Here is a 23,987-nt window from a genome sequence, read left to right as displayed (position 1 = left end):
AGCATCAATAATCAAAAATAGAAGAAACATTCTTTGGCAGAAGGTGGGGAGCTAATTGTAGAAATAGAGATCTTAGAGTCCCATCATAAGCAGGACTAATACAAAAACAGTGCCTTCTGAAAATTTTCTAAAACACAACAGAAGAGAAAGCATTCTGAAAGTTCTTAAATAGAAAAAGAGGACCACCATAGAGGAATACAGATAACAGTAGCCTGTGAAATTCCACTGAAAAAATAAAAACTACCTTATGGACACCAAGAAACAAAGGGTATTTGATCCTTTTTACTCATATTTTATTCTTATGTAAAGAGAACAGAGATACACTTTTAGATCATCAATATTTATTTAAGTGACATTTTTGAGTGCCCTTGATGTGGCAAGCACTATGCTAAGTTCCGTGTATACAGTGGTGAAGAAAATAGACATATGCCTGCATTTTCCAAATCCTCTCCCCACATACTTTGCTCATGATACTTATGAAGTATATGTCAAATACTGAGCTGTAAATCTGTGAAGACAGGCTTGAAAGAGGATGTTGCCTATTTATCCAAGTGATAACCAGTAACATCAGGATCCATGTGCCTTAGAAATGAGGAATGGGTATTTCCCAAACTAGCTCAGAAGGATATATTTGAACTAAGAAAAGAAAATCTTTCTGTTGCAGCAGTTAATTACCTTCACTAAGAGCCCATCATAACCAGGGACACTGCACATTTGTCATCAAGACTACGGCTTGGGACCTCTTTTGTATCCTGGATCAGTAGATCAAGTGAGGGCAAATCATTTATCAAATCTGGGAAAGAGAAAAGACAAACATCAAAAATGAAAAGATAGTGCAGGACATCATCAGACGGCTCTGCTAGACTGATAAGTAAAATCATAGTCACAGAGAGGTATAACCAAGAATTAGCTAAACTATGACATTCTATTTAATCACAGCTCAGAGCAACTCCCCTAATTGCTGCTGAAGATACTTCAGTAATATCACTTACCTCTGGAAGACAGTAGAGGACTAGTGAGAAGAGATGATTGGTGTTTACTTCAGAACAAAAGAAAAGACACAGCACACTCCAGCTCCAAGGGAGAGAGGTGGAGGGGGACAGAAGGGAGAGAAAGAAAGAGGGCAAGAGAAAGAGAGTGTGAGACAGAGGAAGAAAAAGGAGGGAGGGCAGAGGAGGGGAAAGAATGGCTTTCTAAATGCACAGCTAAAGCAACAGCTCAGAGGCATGGGTACCATTCTTCAGGATCCAGTGTGCTTATTGAACAAGAGAGCTCTAAATGATACGGTGTCCCAAATAGGAAAAATACACGGTTCCAGCAACCAAAGAGCAGAAACAGAAGTGACTCCACTTACCACACCCACTGACCAACTGGGAAATTTTGTACTTTCTTCTCTGTAACTCCGGGCTCTTCAGGGCCAAAGTCCCAGGTCCCCAGAGCAGATGCACCCTTAATCTCTAAAAAAAAATCTTAAAAAAAAAGTAAAGGGGCACCTGAGTGGCTCAGTTGGTTAGGTGTCTGCCTTCAGCTCAGATCATGATCTCAGCGTCCTGAGATCCAGCCCTGCATGGGGCTTCCTGCTCAGCAGGGGACATGCTTCTCCCTCCCCTTGATGCTCCCCCTGTTTGTGCCCTCTCTCTGTAAAATAAATAAATAAAATCTTTATAAAAAATGGAGTTAATAGACTGTCAGGGTTAAACAGTCCTTATTAGCAAGAGGAAGGATATAGGACTGCTTTTACACAATGAGGCCAGACAGGATTTCGTGTAGAACCCAAGCAATCTATTTTGGTGCTTCCTAGAATTTCCATGTTCCATTGTAACTGTGAATATGTGCGTTCAGCAATCTCAGCCAGAGAAAGATATGACTGTCAAGGGTTTGGACCCCTCAGGAATGAAGGTTTGGGTCATAATACCAGGCAAGCCACTAAGACCTGAGGACATGTAGTGGAGAGTGAGGGGAAATTAGAATTCATAGTAAAGGAGGGAGTGGATGCGGGCCGGTTGCAGCCCTAAGATCAATTGCAGTGATCGTGGCTATAATTTGCTGTATTAACCTCCTTCTTCTAAGTTTCTCTTTAGGAACAGAGGCCCATGTGAAGGTTGAAGGAATTGTCCCTTGAACCCGTCTGGAAAAGTAGATCTGTGTGGCTCTAGGCAGCTATGAAAATGCACTCCTCAGATCTCCTGCCATGGGGATCATAATTGACGATGGCTCCAATTGCCACACTGAATCTGCTACACTTCCCATGGGCTGTCCTCAAAAAGTCAGTGCAGCAGGGATACTAAGTCAACCCTGTCTCTGCCCAATGTAGGATGCCTCTAACATTGGGCTCAAAGATTCTCCACTGGCCTGGCTGAAACTCTTAAAATTGTGCAGATCCAAGCTGTTTTACTTCCCGCCCTCTTTCACAGAGCTCAAACTTGATTCCCACTCTAAAAGTTCTTCCTGCCTCCTCCGGTTTTCTCTTCCTTTCCCCCCTCACAAGACTCCTTCCAGAGCACTCAGATTATAAAGCCAAAGCCTCCTTTATTAGAATCAAAGCTTACTAACCTAAATGCAAATCAGACACTTAACTCTCTGATGGATATAGTTCCCCATATTTTACCCCATAATTATTATATTTGGACTCTTGCAGTTGCAGCAAAAACAATACTTTCACCCATCCAGACAGCAGATAGCAAAAAGTTAACATATTCCATAGTTGACCAATATGTTTGCTAACAGAATCAAGAGGGCACACAGCCCAGTGAGTTCATTTTAATGCTACATGTTAATTTAACACTTCAGGACATGTAGCATATTGTTCCCAGTTAGCTTGCTAAGTTACATTCCAAGGGCCATCAATATCCGGTAGAGTATATGTTTAAAGGTGAAGCTCAGACTTAAAACTGCCTGTTTACTCTTTTTATTTTCAAAAAGATTTATTTATCTATCTATCTATCTATATAGCACGTGAGCAGGGGTGGGGGGAGAGGCAGAGGGAAGGAGAGAATCTCAAGCAGATTTCCCGCTAAGCAGGAAACTCAATCTCACAACGCTCCAATGACGACTTGAGCTGAATCAGAAGTCCCTGCCTCAACCAACCTAGCCACTCAGGGGCCCCTAAACTGCCCAAGTTTAAATCTAATTGTCATCTAACAAGGTTTGTGATCTTGGGTGTGATATTTAACCATTTGAATACCCACTTTTTTCAACTGCCAAATGGTGTTAACAGAATGTATCTCACAGATAGCAGGGACTAAATGTGCTAATATTACAGTGCCCTTGCCCACTGTATTGTGTATGTTCTCTTAGCTACTTATCTAAGAGACATCTTAGATCTTAGATAAATACATGTCAGGCATCTGCTGACATGTAGCAGTTTATTTTTTTTTAAGATTTTTATTTATTTATTTGACAGAGACAGAGATCACAAGTAGGCAGAGAGACAAGCGGAGAGAAAGAGAGGAGGAAGCAGGCTTCCTGCTGAGCAGAGAGTCCGACCCCGGGGCTCAATGCCAGCACCCTGAGATCATGACCTGAGCTGGTCAGAGGCTTAACACTCTGAGCCACCCAGGCATCCCCAAGAGGACAGTTTAATATGGAGAATAATATGTCAAAACAAACAAGAAAATTGTATCTATTAACTATTAATTTGTTATCTTGAGTTGCCTAAATTTGGGTTTTTCTTATCTTTCCATTACTGTATTCTCCTGTTCTTGAAGGACCCCAGGTCAGAACTATACTATAGCCTATAAGTTTTAACATTCTTTTTATAACCAGCTTATGCTAACTAAGAAACTGTGGCCAGCTGACCATAGATAAGGGAGTCAGCAAGCAGCATAACAGGATAACAAATAGTAAAAATCTGTGTTTAACCCAGCTGTTTCTGGCTTCTGTATAATAATGCTTCTAATGCTCTGCTAAGAAATGAAAAATTGCTTAAACCCTCAACTCTAAGGAGCAAGAGGCTGGCTGAGGACAAAGCAAAAGCTGGCGACTTGCACCCCCCCTTCACCCGCTCCCCTCCATATGTGTAGCATTATAAATAGTTAACTTGCAGAAATCACAGTCCTGCAGGGTAGGAGTCTCCCTTGGTTTGCAAATGTCCTTGAGATTTATAACAAAGAAGTTACCTTACGTTTGATAGCAGGAATGTAACATTTCACCAGGAGACTCCCAATTGTCTTTATGTTAGTGCCTAATTAGATGGAAAATGGCCTTGGCTTGATAGTAACCAGGCCTTCAATATCCTGATAGTGCTTTCATTCGCATGCGTGGGCTAACCCGCCAGTTCTGCTTCTGTAAGATTGCTTTGTCTGCTTTCGCACGTGGGTCCCCTGATCCACCACGTATGGATCAGGGGACCCAAGTATGCCTGTTCAAACTATCAATCATCAGCTCAGCCCCTCCCGAAACTTGTTTGTCCATAAAAATCCTGCACTACCCCAGCCTGGTGTGCTCAGCTAGCAGGAGCTGACCACCCGCAGGCGCCTGCGAAACAATAAAGAACGTCTTGCTGTTTGCATCCTGTGGCAATGTTGAATTCTTGGGTAAGGGGATCCGCAGGTCTTTCATTCTCACACACCAGGACAAAAAAATCCCAAGACTTCAGAGGTTCTCCAGAGAGAGAGAGAAGCAAGGAACACAGGTAAGTAATACATCCGGAAATAGTCTTTTCCTGTCTATGGCGCTTCTCTAGAGAGTCCAGAAAAGGGCCCGTCCCCACCCCGCCCCTCAACCTTGGAACATCTAGACCAAACCCCGCACAACCCTGAGGCCACTTCGCGGGGGACTGTTTACACAGGAACCCAAAGCCTGACCCCACCCACGGTACCGTTACCCTCCGAGGTGATTTACATATCGGTTGTTTATTGGCTACTATAAGCACTCGCTCTTCTCATTGGCTGACACTGCTCCGTGTGCGTCACGGGTCTCATCATTTCCGTTTCCTGCTCGCCTCCGGTGCCATGGCGACCGTGAGGGGACTGAGGCATCTGCTGTCATGTAGCAGGTGGCGCCTCGGCAGTGGAGAAGCTCCCCAGTCTCGCGTGAGTGTCTGCTTTCCCTGCTCTCGGAGAAACTCTGGATCTCAGGAATAGCCTCTTCCTTAGCGAAGGCCAGAGCCTTCCCTCTGCCCTGCAATCAGCTTTTCTTTCCCGGCCTGCAGATGCTCGCTGCCGTCCTTCCGGGCATATCGCAGGTCGATAACAATTCCGATTTTCTGGGAAAGACGCCCCATCGCCGGCACCCCGGCATCTTGCAGCTGCCATGCATCAAGGTGCCGCCAGCACTGGCTGCCGCTGCGCAGTTCCTGCTGCTCGGTGAGTACCGGTGGGAAGCGGAAACCCGAGAAGCAAAACACTGTGTCTGCATTAAGTGATGCGTTTCATCTTTGGCCCATAGAGAGCTCGATGCCCAATGTGGAGAAGCAGGTGCAAGCACTGACCAATTATCTGTGGAGCCGGCGTTTACCTGTAGAGCCCCAGGAGTTGCAAAGACGGGCTGTCCATCTTGAGAAGAAATTCCTGGAAAACCCAGGTGGGGCCTAAGAATAAAGAGTAGGCCCAATTAAAATACCGGTGGGAAATTAAGAGCAAGGAATAATTTTACAGATCTGTTTGAGAATCTGTGACAAACAGATACTGCGGTTTCCTGTTTGATTTTCTGGCTGCGGCTGCTTGTTACAGTGATGCCTTGCTAAAACAGAATAGTTTCCGAGATTGCTCTTGGGATTTTTGTAAAGGTCAGCAAGGTACTTCAGTATCCTGTCAAAGTCTAGGTCTTCGGGGTTTTATCCTGCAAATCCATTGGATTAGGACGGTTTAAGTTTTTATTAAAGTGAAATAAAATCCCTGTATGGCTCCCTGTCCAGTACTGAAACGCTCTTCAGGGATAGGAGAATGAGTCTAACTCATCAAGTTACTTTCATGAGTGTGAGCTCCTTAATACTACAGACCTGCCTTTTATTCATCTTGTGTTCCCTGCGTTACCTGGTTCATAGGTACTCAGTAGATAAAATAATACTGAGCTGAACACAATCCTGAGATGAGATTTTTCAAACCCCTTTCTTCCCTCTAGGAACATTGGAGATGTCACGTACTAAAGTTTAGGGGGACCTGAGGAAATCCACAAAATATTGTCCTTATCCTATCCTTTTAAATCTTTGAGACACTTCCCTTTAAAAGAGAGCAAAGCCTGTGGGATGGTTTTGATCTTGTTGACTAAACTGCTGGTAGAGGCAAAATACTGTCTCATGCATTCTGGTGGTAATGGTGGTGGTTGCTGTTATTCTTTCCCAAAATTTTTCTCTAGATTTGGCATTTTCTTAAGCTTTGAGATTTTGCTTAAGGGGAAGGATGGAAATTGCAGAGGAATGGACAAGCAGCACATTCAGATATTGGATCTGAGCCCTGGTCTTCCTAGGTCCTCACTCAGTTCATGTTCTCACCACAGACTTAGGTCAAGTGGAGGAGAAACTTCGTGAAGCTGTGCTGCGAGCCCTGCGCAAAACTACATACCATTGGCAAGAACTGAGGTAAGGGGGCTAGAAGGGCTGCAAAAAAAAAAAAAAAAAAAATCTTGTCTCTAGGAGGAGACTGGGGAAGTGCTATTACACAATTCCTGTTTGAAAAGCCTACCTGGTTTGAAAACTCAGGACTTCTCTATTTTTTTTTTTTTAAGATTTTATTTATTTATCTGACAGACAGAGATCCCAAGTAGGCAGAGAGGCAGGTGGCAGGGCGGGGGGGTGGGGGGAAGCAGGCTCCCCACTGAGCAGAGAGCCCGATGTGGGGCTAGATCCCAGGACCCTGGGATCATGACCTGAGCCAAGGGCAGAGACTTTAACCCACTGAGCCACTCAGGTGCCCCAGGACTTCTCTCTTTTAAGGAGTGAAAGTACTGAGCTGGAGGAGCCCTTTCCAAAGATTTCATTCCTAAAAATATAGAAGGTTAACTATGGGATGGAGGTTATTTCCTGGTAGGTGTGACTCTCTGGTTTTTCTGGCAGCTACAATGAGAGCCTGAGCCTGGTATATATGGCAGCAAGACTGGATGGTGGCTTTGCAGCAGTCTCCAGGGCATTCCATGAGGTGAAAGCCCCTCAGCTTCCAACCCGTTACCGTCAGTTCCCTTATCCATAAAGTAGTCTCCTGGGGTATGGTTCTTGGGAAATTGCATGTCTTTTTTTTTTTTTTTTTTTTTTTTTGAGAGACTCTCTTTATCCTCTGAAAGGGTTTCATGACCCAAGGAATGTTTAAAATCATTGTTTTAGGAAATTCCCAGTCTATAAAGTATTTACATTATATCTCAAAAAACATTCACATCTCATCTGCTCTGTCATGGTCCCCTAATTCATAGTGGCCCTAAATAAGGGTCTGCTTCCCCTACTGTAGAGTGTTACATATTTCTTCAGATCCAGGCTCGAGTTCCAGAGTTCCAGCCTCAAACCTTAATGGATTTTGGCTCGGGTACTGGTTCTGTCACTTGGTAAGTATCTTACTGTCTCTGTCAATTCTAGCTCTATAGAGCCATGTGTATAACACTCCAAGAGACTAGGGAACCAGAGGGAGAATAGGAAATTTGGGAACTAGAATGTTTCTTCGCTCAGATTGGTAAGGCATAAGAAAGTATATGGATTAGGGCCAGAACTTAAAGAAACTTCAAGTGAAAAAAGACCCATGTTTAGAAAGATAAAAAAGGAAAGGAATTTAGTTTTGGGCATAGCACCAAGATTTTTTTTTACCTATAAGTAGTTTTTTTGAGCCTGACCTTTTTTAAGGAGTAGTAAATGAAGTAAGAAAATGGCACTGTTAGTTTTTCCAACCATTTTAAGATCATATTCTGTTTCCCAGGGTTGGGGTTGTGGACAGAGGGATCTCTAGTAGGGATGACTCTTTGTCATTGGAAATGGTGATTTATATTTTGCCATCTTAGGGCTGCTCATAGTGCTTGGGGCCAGAGCCTACGTGAATATTTGTGTGTGGACAGCTCAGCTGCTATGTTGGTTTTGGCAGAAAAGTTACTGAAAGGTGAGGACGGAAGATAAGGAAGGGTTTCTTCAAAGTTGAAGGAGTTAAGCAGAGAATGAAAAAGTTGTTTTATTGGGGAGTAGAGGAAGGCTGAAAGTTAAAGAGGAGTCTAATTTCTTTCAGGTGTTGTGGTCAAGCAGAGGGTTGTAGAGGTCTTTGCTGGACTGTGGGGGGGTGGTAAGATAAACAGGACAGGCAACCCAGTGTTTCCCTGCCCTTTGTTTTTGTTTTTGTTTTTAAGATTTTATTTATTTGAGAGAGAGAATATGAGCCAGGGTAGGGGCAGAGGGAGAAACTGACTCCCCACCAAGCAGGGAGCCCTACCACGGAGCCTGTTGCAGGGCACAGAGCTTTGACCTGAGTCAAAGATGGGCGCTTAAGCACCTGAGCCACCCGGGTGCCTTGTGGTTTTCTTTAGCCTTGGGACCCTATTTCTTATCGAGAGATCACTTCAGTTTATACCTGTACACTCAAAGTTGCTGTGCCTCTGCTTTACTCCACAGGTGGTTCAGAATCTGGGGAGCCTTATGTTCCAGGTGTCTTCTTCAGACAGTTTCTACCTGTATCACCCAAGGCAAGTGTCAATGTTTAGAGTGTTAAATGTGGAATTTGGCAGATGGAAAACCGTGGCTTCAGCTTTGCAACCCAGCCTTGAGTGTTAGAAGATAAAACAGAAGAAATATAAGGGGATAGAACTTTGTTAGGTTCTTGGAAGGAGGGTCAGGAGTGGGGATGTCACATCTCTCACGTTTTTTTTCCTTGATTATCAGGTACAATTCGATGTGGTGGTATCAGCCTTCTCCTTAAGTGAGCTTCCCAGCAAGGCTGACCGCACTGAACTAGTCCAAACCCTATGGCGCAAGACAAGTCATTTTCTGGTGAGCTGAAATTCCTTTTTCCCTTCAAGTTTTAAGGCAGTGTCATGGGTTTCATGCATTTCCTTCTCTCCATCGAAACTTGCACCATTCTTTTTTTTTAAGTGTGTGTTTTTGTCTTGTTTTTAAATATTTTATATGTTTATTTGTCAAAGAGAGAGAACACAAGCAGGGTGATAGGTAGGCAGAGGGAGAAGCAGGCTTCCCACTGAGCAGAGAGCCAGAGGTGGGGCTCTATCCCAGGACCCTGGGATCATGACCTGAGCTGAAGGCAGACACTTAACCACCGACTGAGCCACCTAGGCGTTCCAAAACTTGTGTTCATTCTTGACCATTTTTATCATGCATAGATCCCTTTGTCCCTCTTTTAGGCTCTCCATTCCCATCTTATGTGGGGATGGCCCTTTCCTTTAGGGCCCTCTGCTGTATCTGTTAATGTCTTACAGAGCTGCTAGCATTTATGATTTCATGTAATTCAAAGCTTATGCTTATTTTCCTTTTTTGTGAACAGGTATTGGTAGAGAATGGAACAAAAGCTGGGCACTGCCTTCTTATGGATGCCAGGGACCTCGTCCTTAAGGTAAGAGTCTTTCTCCTTCTTTCACTCCTGTCCCACCATCTGTCAGTGGTCACTGCTGCTCCCTTAAGACTGAAGAGACTCTGTCATACAATGGTAAGGGTGACTCTCAGGGTATTAGGCATATAAAGTTGTTATGAGATTGGATAGTGATTAGCAAACCAGGACCTGTGGATCAAATCTGGCCTGCCACCTATTTTCATATATGCCATGCTTATTGGTGTGTCTCTTGTCTATGGCTGCCTTTTTTTTTTTTTTTTTAAGATTTTTGTTTGTCAGAGAGAGAACAAAAGCAGAGGGAGCTGCAGGCAGAGGGAGAAGCAAGCTCCCTGCTGAGCAAGGAGCATGGTGTGGAACTCGATTCCAGAACCCTGGGATCATGACCTGAGATGAAAGCAGATGCTCAATCAACTGAGCCACTCAGGTGTCCTGTCTATGGCTGCTTTCATACTATAAACAGCAGAGTTGAATAGTTGGGACAAAAACAGATTTTGCCTACTCTCTAGGCCTTTAAAAAAGAGTAAGTGCTCCAACCCTTGATCCAGGGCATTACTAAGCGAAGAACCTTATCTTTTGGGGACAGTATGAGCCAGTGTATAATCATAAATTTAATTGTCCTGGAGTGGGATTTTTTTGAGAGTAGAGGTTGCTGACAAGGGAAAGCACCATACTATGTGCCAAGTTCCTGCTTTTCTCCTACTATAAAGAGAAGGTTCTTTGTTTGGAGTATTAGAGAACCAGCCAGCTTAACTCAAGGAGCCTAGTTAATAATTATTAGAATTGAATGTTAAAGGAGTCCTCAGTTTACTGAGTAGAGAGATTGAGTTATGAGACTAGACCCCTCAGACCCAGCTTAATTTTTTTTTTATTTTAGGGAAAAGAGAAGTCACCTTTGGACCCTCGACCTGGCTTTGTCTTTGCCCCAGTGAGTATTACTTCTGCCTTTCCCAGCCTGCAAAGATGTAAACTCAGCTGTGGCCAGGAAAAGTGAGAGGGTAAAGCTAAGCCACCGTCTACTATTTTGTGTCCCTATTCAGTATCTTTCTTAGTTGTTGCCTTGGCTCTCCCTGCTTCCAGCTCCTATGTTCCCATTGCCCTAGCCCTTCTTAACTCTGTCACTCTTTGTTTTTCAGTTGTATGATTCTCTGGGGTTTTTTTGTCTTGTGTGTTCCCAGTGTCCACATGAACTTCCCTGTCCCCAGTTGACAGCCTCTAAGCCCCTGGCCTGTAGCTTTTCTCAAGCTTACCACTGCATCCCCTTCAGCTGGGTATGTTTCCTGGGAATGTTAGGGCAGGGAGAAAGTAGCCTGGGGGAACAGGATGATAAGGAGTCAGAGGTGGGAGGAGTTGGAGAAGTCAGAGAAGAGCCTGGAGGTTTGCAGGCCTGGGTGTACATGGCTTATAGAATCTGAAAATGGCTGCAGGGATGGGGGAGGGGGATCACAATTTTTTTTCCCATCTCTTTTTTCTCCAAATAGTCTCTCTGTATCCTTATCTTAGAACAAGAAGAAGCAAAAAGAGGAAAAGTTCTCAATGGTAATTCTTGCCCGGGGGTCTCCAGAGGAGGCTAATCGCTGGCCCCGTATCACTCAGCCTGTCCTTAAACGGCCACGCCATGTGCATTGTCACCTGTGCTGTCCAGATGGACATATGCAGCATGCTGTGATCACAGCCCGCCAGCATGGCAGGTATAAAGAGTGTGACCAAAATTAGGGGGAGGTGGCAAGAAGCTAGAGCCCACATTGACCTCTCTTTTCCGTAGGGATTTGTATCGTTGTGCTCGAGTCAGCTCCTGGGGAGATCTTTTACCTGTGATCACACCTTCAGAGTCGGAGCTTCCTCTGTCCCCTGCTGACGACAAGGATTTTCTTACTTAGGCCTGCCAAGGCTGAAGCTCCCTGGTATCCAGGGTGGGAGTGCTGGCAGCCCTATGTATGTTTGCTTGAGGCTTTAATAATAATAAAAAGTTTTCAAAGAGTAGAAATGGATCTTGTGATTCCTAAAAGATACGGAGGTCGGTTGTCATGTTCAGTCCTGTAACAGAGAGAATTCTCAAGATATTCAGTGCCTTATCTTCTCACACAGGTTGCAAGCTTTTGAGATACTGCTTCTACCAGGTCTTCCCAAGGAAGTAATCCGGGGCAGTAGGGAAAGCCGCCCCCAGTCTCTGAGCGCTGGCTCAGCACGTGTCACAGTTGTTTGGTGGGCTACCTAAATAGGGAAGCTGGGCTGCCTAGCCTCTGTGTTTTCCTCCGTCCCTTACTTCTGTCTTTCTCAGAGTTCATCAACTCCCCCAGAGTTTGCCTGATACATTTTCCTCAAGAGCCGATCCCATCAAGACTGAATTTTCCATCTCCACATGGCCCTGTAGCTCTAGGCAGGATCCTTCCATTTGCTTGGTTCATTTCTCGGATTTTCGCTAGGCCTTGCTATTTCAGAGCTAGAGAACCTTTCTTTGTCTTAAAATTCTCAGGCCCTCTCCCTCAGTACACATGGTTCTGACTTAAAGTGGCTTGATTTTCAAATTTTCAACTTCAAGATGATGTGAAAGTGAGGCACATTCAGTAGAAGCCAGACTTTGAATTTTGAGTTTGGCTCTTCTCTCAGGTCAGCAGTCTGTGGTATGATAGTCCCTTGTGATGCTGGGCAGCCGCAACTCCCAGGCAACCGCTCCATCACGATGGTAAACGGCTGGCACACTTCTAACCATTCTGGTTTTCACTTCCAGGACGGTATGTGGTAAATTACATGAGATATCAACACTTTATTACAAAATAAGACTTTGATTAAATTATTTTGCCCAACTGTGGGCTAATGTAAGTGTTCTGAGCACATTTAAAGCTAGTTGAAGCTAGGATTGGTAGCTTATGTATATTAAATGCATTTCAACCTAGGAGGTTCCCGATTTAGGCTGGGCTCATTGGAACATCATCCCATCATAAGCTGTGGAAGATATGTATGTATCCAGAAACGGGCACAGTCAAAAGTTGGAACAAAATCAATATTGTAATACTAGAAATCTCAACTCCCCACTAGAAATTGCCATGCCTGGAGCTATTTCTCTAGGGTTACAGGAGAGGGGAGGCCCCTCATCTACTAGTTTTCACAGAGTGGTGGGTGGCGACACCATCTCTCAACCCCACCTCCTACCCAAATCCCCTCTGAAAAGGTAGGGTTCAGATATCAGCATAACAACCTATGAGACATAGGGTGGGGTGGAGAAGGTTTGGGAGTCTTAGATCAAATGTCTTAAATAAGGCAGGACCAGGTGTCCCCAGTACAAAACAGCTAGGAAGGACCTACCATAGACTCCCATTGTGGATTAGACCAGCATGAAAGAAGACTGTCCATAGCATTTGGATTAGTCATGGCCGTGAAGAGGAGAAGACACACAGCACAGGCTGTGCCTGGCAGGGAGTCTGGAGTTTCTGGTTTCCCAGTTCTGGAAGGCGTGAGCCAGGGGAGGGGCCTCCTGGTAAGGGGAGGGCGGGAATCTGGGGCAGGGCCCCAGTCAGCTATGCAAGGCTGCGCAAGCAGAGGCAACACAGAACAGGAGGATCCCATCGCCCTCCTGGAGCTCGGGAGAGGAGATACTCCAGCTTTGATCGCCTACTTCCACACTCCTGCTCAGAGATCATAACTCCCATTTGCTATTCTGAAGCATCTGCTTATCCTGTACCCCAAGGATGGAACCACAACTAGGAGTGAAAATTGGCTGCTTCTTTGCCCTGCTGATTCTCACCCTGGTCTGTGGCCTTATTCCCATCTGCTTCAAGTGGTTCCAGATTGATGCCGCCACAGGTACAGCCCTGCCGCTGCCGGCCCCATAACCTCAGCCTGACTATGGCCCTTTCACCTATCCTGATGCCTTGCTCCGAGGCTCTCACCATCCCCAAGCTGGGGAGATTGGGTGCCACATGCTTGCTCTTTTGTCACCTTTTCTATCTCATTGCCAACTGGATTGTAACTCCTCGTTTTCTTAGGTCGTCACCGCCGGGTCCTCAGCCTCCTGGGCTGCACCTCTGCTGGTGTTTTCCTGGGAGCAGGGCTCATGCACATGACTGCTGAAGCCCTGGAGGGAATTGACTCAGAGATCCAGAAGTTTAAGATGCAGGTGAGCAGCAGAAATGGTAAGCAGCAGGGCTGTGAGGCCAGAATAATGAGGGGGGAAGATGACAGAGCTGAGGACAAGGGTGGAAGGAAAAGCAAGAGGACTCTTTCTGGCATGGTGAACACCAGTCACATTGGACTTTAGGGAAAGTGACAGAGCTGAAGGGACAGGACAGGAAGCTGAGCTGCTCCCCACCTGATTTCTGCTTTTCTCTCCCTAGAACAGGACAGAAAGGGAGGGAAATGCTTCTGATGATGCTGATTCAGCTCAGGTAAGTATCTCCCACCAGTCCCTCCCTAGTGGGGGAGGAGAACCTCCCGGACCCTTTTGAGGGGAGTATGTGAGGAAACCAGGGATCCCCTCTGCTCCTCAGCTCAAGACAGCTCAGAGGAGAGGAGGAGCCCACTCAATCCATTTGGGTTTGTGGAACCCCAGAAAAAGCTCTGCTTTACTATTTCATTCTTTCTCCATCCCTTTGACATGCCTCACATTCTTTTCCCATATTACTAACCCTATTACGCTGGTGTCCCTTAGTCCCTCAGGGATTCTTCTTGTTGCTGTCCATACCTGCTCTTGGCTTCATTCCCCTGCCCTTCTTTATGCCCAATATGCTGCATCAATCTGGAAGCATCTGAAGCAGATGGGAATAAGGCCACAGACCAGAGGGAGAGCCAGCAGGGCAAAGAGTTGGCCAATTCTTACTAACTAGGCATAGTCCCACACTTCCCATTCTCTTTAGTCTCCCACTCCCATGGCCACCCAGTGTCCTTGCTTCTCTTCCCTTCCTACCTCACAGACCCTCTTTCTGTTCCTAGATGGAGTATCCCTTCGGAGAGCTCATCATCTCCCTGGGCTTCTTCTTTGTCTTCTTTCTGGAGTCGCTGGCACTGCAATGCTGTCCTGGGGCTGCTGGAGGAACGACAGTGCAGGAGGAGTTGGGTGGGACTCATGTCCTTGAACTCCACAGCCACGGACCCCCACCCTCACCCTCAAAGGGCCCCCTTCGGGCCCTCGTCCTCTTGCTCTCACTCTCCTTTCACTCAGTGTTTGAAGGGCTAGCCGTGGGGCTGCAGCCAACAGTAGCAACCACCATTCAGCTCTGTCTTGCTGTCCTGGCTCACAAAGTGCTCGTAGTATTTGGGGTTGGACTGCGGCTGGTGCGGATAGGTACTAGGTCACGATGGGCCATGTTGTCCATACTGTCATTAGCTCTCATGTCCCCCATGGGCCTAGTCCTGGGGCTGGCTGTGACCCAAGGGGACTCTAAAGCAGGGCAGGGCTTATCCCAGGCTGCATTACAAGGTGTGGCAGCCGGCACCTTTCTGTATGTCACCTTCCTGGAAATTCTGCCCCGGGAGCTAGCTGGCCCTGAGGCCCCTCTGGCCAAATGGGGCTGCGTAGCCGCTGGTTTTGCCTTCATGGCCTTTATTGCCTTGTGGGCCTGAGAGATTCTAGATTTTTCTGATGGGCCTATCTAGGATGGCCTTCCTACCCTTGGGAGATACTTCCCCAATGGGTTTGGCCCTCCACTGAGACTAAGTGGCATTCATTAGGCATCGCCCTCATGAACTGGACCACAGCTTTCTCCTACATGAGAATCCATTTCGCCAGGACTGAGAAGAGGACGTTTAGGTTGAGTGCCTCTAAATTGGAGAATTGATATGAAGACCATCACTCTAGATTTAACTCTTGTCCCATTTTTGCTACTGTGTATAATAAAATGTTCCATTTTACCCTTCCCCTTCAGTCATGCTATACTTCATTTCTCCAGGTAGCCTAGGAGCTGCCTGGTACAGGAAGTGATGGAGTGGGGAATGGAAAGGCTGACTGTTGGATATTGTATTTTCTCCTGGAATCCAGGCCCCTAGCCATTCTGCCAGTTGCAGGCCATGCCTCCATACATGGGAGCATTGCTGAAATTCCAGCAACCTACTCCTGCCTTGCCCACAGGTGTTGAGAAACTGAGCTAGAGTTCCCAACATTTAGAGAGAAGAGGTGTAAAAACAGAAACCACGGGATCTAGATTTTTTCCTATGCTAACCACACCCACTCCACTCCCAATACCTATTATTGGCCAACTACAGTGTGTCCAGCAGACTCTTGAGATCAGGCTAAATAGAGCCTCCTTCCCTCTGGTTCCTATTTTTCACACTGAGCCCTGCGTAGCCTCAAGGATGCTGTGGCTCTTCTTTAAGCCTCTGTCTCCATCCAGCTGCCTTGTGCTGAGGGATTAAGAAGCAGTGTGTTTGGAGAGGGAGAAAGGCGCCAGATAAATGCCTAGGGTGATTACCGGGCTTTGCCACAACTTACTGGCTTTCCTGCTGCCTGCTCTACCTGCTGCTCTGCCTCCAGCCCCTCCCCACTAGGCCATCTTTCAGTGTGAGGAACCCCTACAATGTGTTGCTTCTCTTAAAAACTATGAAGGACGAACACAAAGCTTATTATCTGCTGTTGTCCAGTGCCCTGACCCATGAAATGGAGGAGTATCTCAGACTTCGTGGAGAAGGAGGGGAGAGAAGGTGCACCCCATGAGCACAGTCACTCTCCCCACTTTGCCCCTTCTGATACTCCAGTATATTCCTCTTAAGTGGTAAAAGTTGGGAAACAAACATAATGTCCTGAACATGGAACTGGTTAAAATATGATGCATATCCTTACAACAGAATACTATGCAAAGTACACCAACAGAATACTGTGCAAGTACACCTTTGCTACTGACATGAAATAAGTCCAAAATATATTCTTAGTGGGAAAGAGAAAACAGTGTACTACATTGCATATAATTGTTATTATCGGTGAAGGAAAATGAGGGAACACATGCACATGTATACATGTTAATTAACTTTTTTGAATGTTTTCTTTATTTATTTGAAAGAAAGAGAGCATGTGAGCAAGGGGGAGGGGTAGAGGTCAAGAAAGAAGCAGACATCCCCACTGAGCAGGGAGCCTGACCACTCAAGACCAGGGGCTCCAATCCCAGGATGCAAGAATCATGACCTGAGCTGAAGGCACACGCTTAACCCACTGAGCCACCCATGTGCCCTGTCAATAAACTTTTATTTCTATTTTTTTGTAATACTATATTTGTTCATCTCTCTGGTTTCCTCTAGTTTTTTTTCTCTCTTCCTCTATGATCCTCTGCTTTGTGCCTTAAATTCCACAGATCAGTGAGATCATACGATAATTGTCTTTCTCTGAATGACTTCTGTCACTTAGCATAACGCCTCCAGTTCCACCTAGTTGTTGCAAATGCCAAGATATGTTTCTGACGGTTGAATCATATTCCATCAAATATATTAATAATATTTAATACTTAAATCTATGTAATAGATAAAGACGGTGAAGGGACACAAAAAACTGAACTGCGTCTGGAAAAGAAATTGGGGCCTAACAAACAACGACCAAAGGAAAACATCCTTTTTACCAGATTTGTTTCTCAGTATTGCAATTACGCTTACCATTTGCATGTGCGATGCATACATAGCTATAAAGGAAAAAGTCAAAAATCTACCTCATTGCAGCCCCTTCTCGGTCGGTAAGGAAGATCCTGGTAAATAGAAAGTCCAGACAATGACGTTAGGAAGAAAACTTAAAAGGACCACCGCGATGAAACCTTGAGTTGACCCAGACACCCCCACCTGTCACCCTGCAGCAGCCCCGCAGTCGTAAGCACACACCCTCGCCTTCCGCACATCTGACCACCGACAGGATGGAGAGCTCGTGGTACACAGTAGGCGCTCTTTATCGGAAGCCTATTGGCTTAGTTTCGCGCAGTGTTCCTCAGAATTTCAAAGAGTCTTTGGCAAGCCACCTCTACAGAAGAACCAGGAGGTCACGTTATGGTCCCCTGGCGCGCGGCAAGGGCGCCCAGCGCCCCCTGCCGGCTCTGGCGGCGGCGACAGCGGGACCCGCCCGAGAGGGCGAAGGTGCTGGGCAAGAGCTGGGGTTTCCCCACCTCCGCAACCCCCTCTAGCGGCAGCGCCTGGTTCCCGGGCTGCGCCCCCCGGGTCCGGGGTTTGCGCCTATGGAGGAGGCGAGAAGCCCTCCCTGTAGAACCTCAAGACCTCTCTCCGCGAGCCGTGACCCGACCCCGCGGTGGCGGAGCCCCTGGGGGTGAAGGGACCTGGGAATAACGGGGCGGACCCGGTGTCTCGGGGCTCAGGGGCCGCGCCACCCGAGTGTTACTCGAGGAGCCCGGGAGCTCGAAGAGCATCATCCCGGGCGGGAGCCTGGCTCTCCCGAATCGAAGCCCAGCACCGCGTCACCACCCACGGCCCCGTGCGCACAGATTCCCCGTGCGGGCCCTGGCGTCCTTCCTCACTCCGCCCAGGAAGAAGGAGGGGAGCTGGGGAGGAGCGGGGGCTGGGCGGGGAAACTCAGCCAGAGTTCCTGCCCCCTGCTGGCGGCAAGGCGCCGTTACACGCGCGGTTATTGAGGGTTGAGGAGGGAGGCCAGCATCAGCTCCTCTTCATGGTCAAGGCCTCAGCCTCTGGAAAGGCTAGGAGAGAGGCGGTGGGTCGGGGGTCGATGACGGCTGCGGATTTCCGAGAGAAGGCATTAAAAAGAGAACTGAGGTGCCCACAGATAAAGAGCAGTTGGATCACCTGCACTTGCCACTTAGGGGAAAGGGGGTGTCTCCTCCAGGCCCCCCATTAGGCCTCATGGAAGGCCAGAGTGGAGATTCAGTTGAGTGAGGAACTGGTCATGGCTAGCCGGAAGCCCACATCAGTCCGTGACCTTAACATCTCAGGAATATTGTGTAGTGGCAGTTGGGCCTTTCGTTGGCAGAGCCTTATTCAGTAATCATTTCTTGAGTACCTGCACACTAGAGGAATGTGGGACTCATCAGAGAACACAGCAGACCAAACCAAAAGGAGGAAGAGGAGGAGGGGAAGGAGGAAGGGGAGGGGAGGGGGGAGGGCAGGAGGAGAGAAAAGAAAGAAAGAAAAAGAGAGACAAAAATTGTAAGTATGTAAATTATATAGACCGGTAAGGTCATAAGGTCTATGGGAAAATGTAACAGGAAGGCGAATGGGGGAAGCTATGAATCACATTTTTAAGTAGGGTAGTTAAGCATCCTTGATAAGGTGAGGCTTAGCCTTGCAGAATATCTAGGGAAGGGGAGGTGATTTCTTAAAGAGAGCCTGCCTGTCTTTTCGGAACAGCAAAGGCACGAGGCATTAGGAAGAGTGAGTGAGAGGGAAGATAAACAGTAGGGGATTTGTTCTGAAAGGGGAAGGTGTGGGAGGACAGATAACTTCCAAGCATAAGGACTTTTGTAAGGATTTTAGGTTTTATTCGTAGTGAAATGAGGCATTAGAAGATTCTGAGCAGAGTTGCATGATCTGAGTTATATTTTGAAAGGATTACTTGGGCTGCTGTGTGAAGTTAAGGGTAGAAGCAGAGAGTGCAAGTCCCAGATGTTTATAAGGATCCTGGTGGGAAGAAATGGTCTCTCAGACTAGGTGGTAGCAGTGGAGGTAGTGAGAGATGGCTGGATGTTACATGCTGGATTAGGTTTGAAGGTGAAAACAGCGGACTTTACTGACAGGATGGAAGTGGGACCAAAAAAAAAGGAATCAAGAACACCACCAAAGTTGTTGGACTCAAGATTAAAAGGATGCTATTACCTTCGACTAAGGAAGGGAATATTAATGAAAGAGCAGCTTTAGGGGAGGAGAAGAGAGGATCAGTCTTTCCACTTGGGACGTGGTAAGTTTGACGTGTCTATTAAACAAACACTGAAGATGTCAAGTGGACACTTGGATATATGAGTCTGAAGTTCAGGAGGGAGAGCTGGACTAAAGGTATAAATTTGGGAATTTGGGGACTATCAATGGCATTTAAAGCCTTGAGACTGGATAAGATCACAGAGAGAATATGTGGATAGAAAAATGGACACCCTGACCCTGGGGCTCTCCCCATATGAGTACCAGGGAGAAGAAGAGGAACTTGCAGAGGGGTCTAAGAAAAATGCTCTGTGAGGTCGCTGAAGAGCCAGGAGATGGTGGCGTCCTAGAGACCAGTTTGGAGCTTGACTGTCTGCCTTGAGGCAGGACTGAGAGCACGATGCTTTTCATCCTTGCTTCTGTCATAAAAAGCTGCATTCTTTCGTCAGCCTTACCAAGGAGGAGGAGTGGTCAACTATGCCAAATGCTGCTGAGCATGGAGCAGCAGCCCTGTGAGAGAGGGAAAGCTCTCGCTTCACACTCACCTCGAGCAGTAGAGCCGAGAAGTCTGAAGAGTTGGTTACCAAGTTCATGGCCTTAGGATGCCAGGGTGGCTCAAGCAGTTAAGCACCTGCCTTCAGCTCAGGTCATGATCCCAGGTCCTGAGATTGAGTCCCACATCGGGCTCCCTGCTCAGCAGGGATCCTGCTTCTCCCTCTGCCTGCCACTTACCCTACTTGTACTCTCTATCTGACATACACATAAATAAATAAATAAGTGCTTTTTAAAAATATATTTATACCAAGCTCTTGGCCCAAAAGAAGACAGTCTTGTCCAGGAGTGAGTAGGAAGAGGATCCACATCTTAGTCACGCTTTCTCTCCCAGAAGAGGGAACGAAGAGGCAGAGTAGGGCACCTGTGTCTCACTTCCCCTGATTCAGGTCCCCAGTCCCACCTTCCCTAGACCCCAGACCCTCAGCATTTCACACTCTCCCCCTTTCTCCTTTCTCCTCATTCTATGTTCTCCGCTGATGAGCTCACTTCGTTATATCCCCCTCCTCTTGCACACCCAGTCCCAGCTCCTGCCTCCTTCCTTCCCTCCACCCCACTACCTGCAGACCTCTACAGATTGCACGTAGACCCTCCTCATTTGGTTAAGTGGCCACATAGTCCTAACGGAGTCCTCATATCAAGGAGCCATGTATTTAATTCCCAGTTCTGTCAGCTAGACCAATTTTCTGTGTCAGCTAGACAAATCATCCCACCATTCTGGTCCTCAGCTGCTAAATGAAAGACTTGGAATGAAAGACCCAACAAATTCCTCCCAACTCAGACTCTCCATAGTTCTCTGAATCCTTGAGAAAATGGAGGTGTAGGAACATGTGTGTAAAGAATTTCAACAGAAAATGCAATTCACATTTCTGAATTTTTCTACTAATGTAAATCTGATTTTCCTAAAAGATTATACCTAAATCCAGAAAAAATAGCCTGACTACATGAAATAAAACTTATTGTATTATACATATGTGATGGTTAATTATATGTCTTTTTTTTTTTTAGATTATTTATTTATTTATTTGACAGAGAGAGATCACAAGTAGGCAGAGCAGCAGGCAGAGAAAGAGGAGGAAGCAGCCACTCTGCCAAGGAGAGAGTACGATGAGGGACTCGATCCCAGGACCCTGAGATCATGACCTGAGCCGAAGGCAGAGGCTTAACCCACTAAGCCACCCAGGCACTCCAATTATATGTGTTCTTTAAAAAAAGATTTTATTTATTTTTCTGACAGAAAGAGAGCACAAGCAGGAGGAGCGGCAGGCAGAGGGAGATGCAGACTCCCCACTGAGTAGGCAACCCGATGCAGGGCTTAATCCCAGGACCTGCGGGACTCAATCTCAGGACCACAGGATTATGACCTGAATCAAAAGCAGATGACCAACCACTGAGCCATGCGGGCACCCCTTATGTGTCAACTTGACTGGGCCATTGTGTACCTGGATGTTCAATCAAACACTACTCTGGATATTTCTGTGAGGGTGATTTGGAGTGAGATTAATATATTGTTTAAGTTTATTTATTTATGCAATCTCTACACCCAGCGTGGGGCTCAGATTCACCACCTCGAGATCAAGAGCCATATGCTCCCCTGACCGAGTCAGCCAGACACACTCCTTTTTTTTTTTCTTTAAGTTTTGGTGAGATTAACATTTATGTTGTTAAACTGAGTGAAGCAGAGTGCTCTTCCTAATGTGGGTGGACCTCATCCAATCACTTGAATGTCTGAATAGAACAAAACGGTAACCCTTTCCCCCAATGAAAGAGAAATCTCTTGCTTGATGGCCTTCAACTGGGACAACGGCTCTTTTCTGCCTTCTGACCTGCACTGAACATCAGCTTTTCCTGGGTCTCAGGCCTGCCTGCCTTGAAAGAAAAAAAGAAGCCCACACCATCAGCTCTCCTGCATCCCCAGCTTGCTGCCTCACCTTAGAAATCCTGGAACTTGCCAGCCTTCGTAACTGCATGAGCCAATTCCTTATAATAAATCCTTATGTATAGCCTCTCGGCTCTGCTTCCCTGGAGAAACCTCACTAATGCAACATGTATATTTATTATTGTTGTTTTGTTTTCATTGCTTTAATATTATCAAGAAAAACATTAAGTATTACATGGAAAATAACATGCAAATCCCTCTCCCTTGGAGCCGTTTTTCAGTTGAGCAAGGGAAAAGTTCAACACAGAACTACAGGGTGATCTTACACCACTGAGACTGATGGTCATTGGCTAATGTCCTGGAGGATACCGCTCAGTCGGTCCACAAACATCAGTGAAGTAGCTCCCATCCTTGGCTAGCTCCAGTAGTTCAACCTCGGGTCTAATAGGAAAGCAAGAGTTTAATTCATTAAAACTAAGAGGAAGCTTTGATGGATGGGTGCTATACAGCCTAAAATATCTCAGTATCACTCGTGATTTGAATGGCTTGTGGGAATGTTGAAAATTAACCAGGAAACCACCACATCTTTGGTGCACCTGTTTCAGACTGGGCAATTGGGATTAAGCCCCACAATACGGTCTGGTAGGTAGCACTCTACACTTCCTTGTGTTTTTACCTGTGCTCAGGATCTAGAGTAACCCACCATCAGATTTAGTATTTCTGTGTATCTGGAAAGAATTTTTTTTTAAAGATTTTATTTATTTATTTGACAGAGAGAGATCACAAGTAGACAGAGAGGCAGGCAGAGAGAGACAAGGGAAGCAGGTTCCCTGCTGAGCACAGAGCCCGATGCGAGACTCAATCCCAGGACCCTGAGATCATGACCTTAGCCGAAGGCAGCGGCTTAACCCACTGAGCCACCCAGGCACCCTCTGGAAAGAATTTTACTGTTTCCCTGGCAGAAAAGGGAAGACAATCACCTTGTCTGAGGTCGCAGTGCGGTAGGTGAATAGCAAGGCTGTGAATCAAACTCCAAGCTGTCTTTTTAAAAAGCCTGCACACTTTATCAGACAACCAAGCTAGTCCCTCTTAAGGGAAGGATATGAGGCAAGTAGGAGAGAGTAAGGCATGATGCTCCATGAAGGAAAACCCTGGCTTTGAACGAAGAACATATCTTAACAGTTAAGGGGCCTACAATTCCCCAGAAAAGCCATCAAAGGGAAAGACCCAACTGCTAAATATATCAGCAGTAATGACTATTCTTGGAAAACATTGTTGGGAAACAAGTTCAAACTGAGAAGCCAGACAATTAGGACGTCCACCCAGGTAAGCCTGTTCATCTCAGAATTTCCCAGACGTCAGGCAACCTACACCATGACTCCATTCCTTCTGTATTGTTAATTAACATTTCCGTTCTCATCAACTCATGTTTTCACACAGCTTGATTCTAAACAATAATACATATGAAGCCAGTGATTTACGATATTGACTATTCATTCACACTGAAATAAACACATGACAATTCATGCTTTAAATGTTTGTGTCCTGCCTTACATCAGTCATCTCAATTCCTACCAGTCGTTCAAACCATTTCATCCTTCTACAAACAGTTTTATCTCAAGTTTCAACTCAAAAAACTTTACCTGGAAAACATTTTCACGAAGAATGAAAGACCCAAGAACAATATGGAAAGACATGGACCCGGGGAAGCCTGGATGGCTCAGTCAGTTAAGCATCTGCTTTCTGCTCAGGTCATGACCTCAGGGTTCTGGGATGGAGCCCCACATTGGGTTCCTTGATTGGTTGGGAGCCTGCTTCTCCCTCTGCCTGCTACTCCCCCTGCTTGTGCGCTTGCTCGCTCGCTCTCTCTCTCTGAAAAATACATAAATAAAATCTTTAAAAAAAAAAGAAAAAGAAAAAAAGAAGACCAAGGTCAAAGAGTTGGTCATGTTTATCCAGTTCTGTTCAAAACCAAGCAGGCTTTATAATCTCATGATTGTGAAAATGTTTCTAGTTTCAAGAGTAAAGTAGCACTTTAAAAGCTGAATCTGTCTCAGTTTTAGAAAGAGTCTCTAGCTGATAGTTACATTGAGGTGATGGTGGCCCTACATTTGCCTGCTTTAAGGCAAGCCAAAATCTAAATTTTCTATGTGAAAATTACCATCTGGATAAGTTATGACTAACTTCAAAACCCCTATTTTAAAAATAACAAGCAAAAACAAAAAACCCACTGGATAAGCCAATCAGAGCGGCTCTTGAGCCAGCTATACCCACTGTTTCTGCAGTGTGTGAGTTCTGCCTCACAAACA

The 23,987-nt window shown here is 46.1% G+C and overlaps 2 protein-coding genes across 6 annotated transcripts; both read left to right on the top strand.

The window, feature by feature from the left end:
- Positions 1-4,876: 4,876 nt before the first annotated feature.
- On the top strand, positions 4,877-11,451 carry LOC131836011 (methyltransferase-like protein 17, mitochondrial). 4 transcript variants are annotated; one of them, XR_009355461.1, is made up of 14 exons: positions 4,877-5,033; positions 5,153-5,306; positions 5,389-5,523; positions 6,439-6,520; positions 6,995-7,076; positions 7,400-7,473; positions 7,921-8,015; positions 8,519-8,589; positions 8,786-8,893; positions 9,402-9,470; positions 10,342-10,392; positions 10,643-10,735; positions 10,946-11,155; positions 11,230-11,451. XR_009355461.1 is itself a non-coding variant. In XM_059180991.1 (14 exons), the coding sequence occupies exons 1-14, from the start codon at positions 4,953-4,955 to the stop codon at positions 11,342-11,344; spliced, it is 1,398 nt and encodes a 465-aa protein (XP_059036974.1). In that variant the 5' UTR covers positions 4,878-4,952; the 3' UTR covers positions 11,345-11,451. The 4 variants fall into 4 exon arrangements, 3 of the variants coding, with proteins under 3 accessions (XP_059036974.1, XP_059036975.1, XP_059036976.1); XM_059180991.1 differs by having other exon boundaries at positions 4,878-5,033; positions 10,968-11,155; XM_059180993.1 differs by having other exon boundaries at positions 4,894-5,033; positions 5,363-5,523; positions 10,968-11,155.
- Positions 11,452-11,576: 125 nt separating this feature from the next.
- LOC131836014 (zinc transporter ZIP2-like) lies at positions 11,577-16,654 on the top strand. Of its 2 annotated transcripts, none has more exons than XM_059181005.1 (4): positions 11,577-13,268; positions 13,451-13,581; positions 13,799-13,849; positions 14,394-16,654. In XM_059181005.1, exons 1-4 carry the CDS (start codon positions 13,154-13,156, stop codon positions 15,021-15,023), a joined length of 927 nt encoding a protein of 308 aa, XP_059036988.1. In that variant the 5' UTR covers positions 11,577-13,153; the 3' UTR covers positions 15,024-16,654. The 2 variants fall into 2 exon arrangements, with proteins under 2 accessions (XP_059036988.1, XP_059036989.1); XM_059181006.1 differs by having other exon boundaries at positions 13,804-13,849; positions 14,394-14,532.
- The last annotated feature ends 7,333 nt before the right edge of the window (positions 16,655-23,987 follow it).

The sequence above is a fragment of the Mustela lutreola genome, chromosome 7, assembly GCF_030435805.1.
Source record: "Mustela lutreola isolate mMusLut2 chromosome 7, mMusLut2.pri, whole genome shotgun sequence".
Lineage (NCBI taxonomy): Eukaryota > Metazoa > Chordata > Mammalia > Carnivora > Mustelidae > Mustela > Mustela lutreola.
The sequence above is the reverse complement of the archived record's forward strand: the minus strand, read 5'-3'. Positions and strand labels throughout refer to the sequence as shown.

Bases quoted from the DNA above. Each gene is read 5' to 3' on its own strand.
- LOC131836014 (XM_059181005.1), top strand. From the start codon at position 13,154: ATGGAACCACAACTAGGAGTGAAAATTGGCTGCTTCTTTGCCCTGCTG. The intron at 13,582-13,798 runs GTGAGCAGCAGA...TTCTCTCCCTAG, and splicing joins TCCAGAAGTTTAAGATGCAG to AACAGGACAGAAAGGGAGGG. The intron at 13,850-14,393 runs GTAAGTATCTCC...TTCTGTTCCTAG, and splicing joins ATGATGCTGATTCAGCTCAG to ATGGAGTATCCCTTCGGAGA.
- LOC131836011 (XM_059180991.1), top strand. From the start codon at position 4,953: ATGGCGACCGTGAGGGGACTGAGGCATCTGCTGTCATGTAGCAGGTGG. The intron at 6,521-6,994 runs GTAAGGGGGCTA...TTTTTCTGGCAG, and splicing joins TACCATTGGCAAGAACTGAG to CTACAATGAGAGCCTGAGCC. The intron at 9,471-10,341 runs GTAAGAGTCTTT...TTTTTATTTTAG, and splicing joins CCAGGGACCTCGTCCTTAAG to GGAAAAGAGAAGTCACCTTT.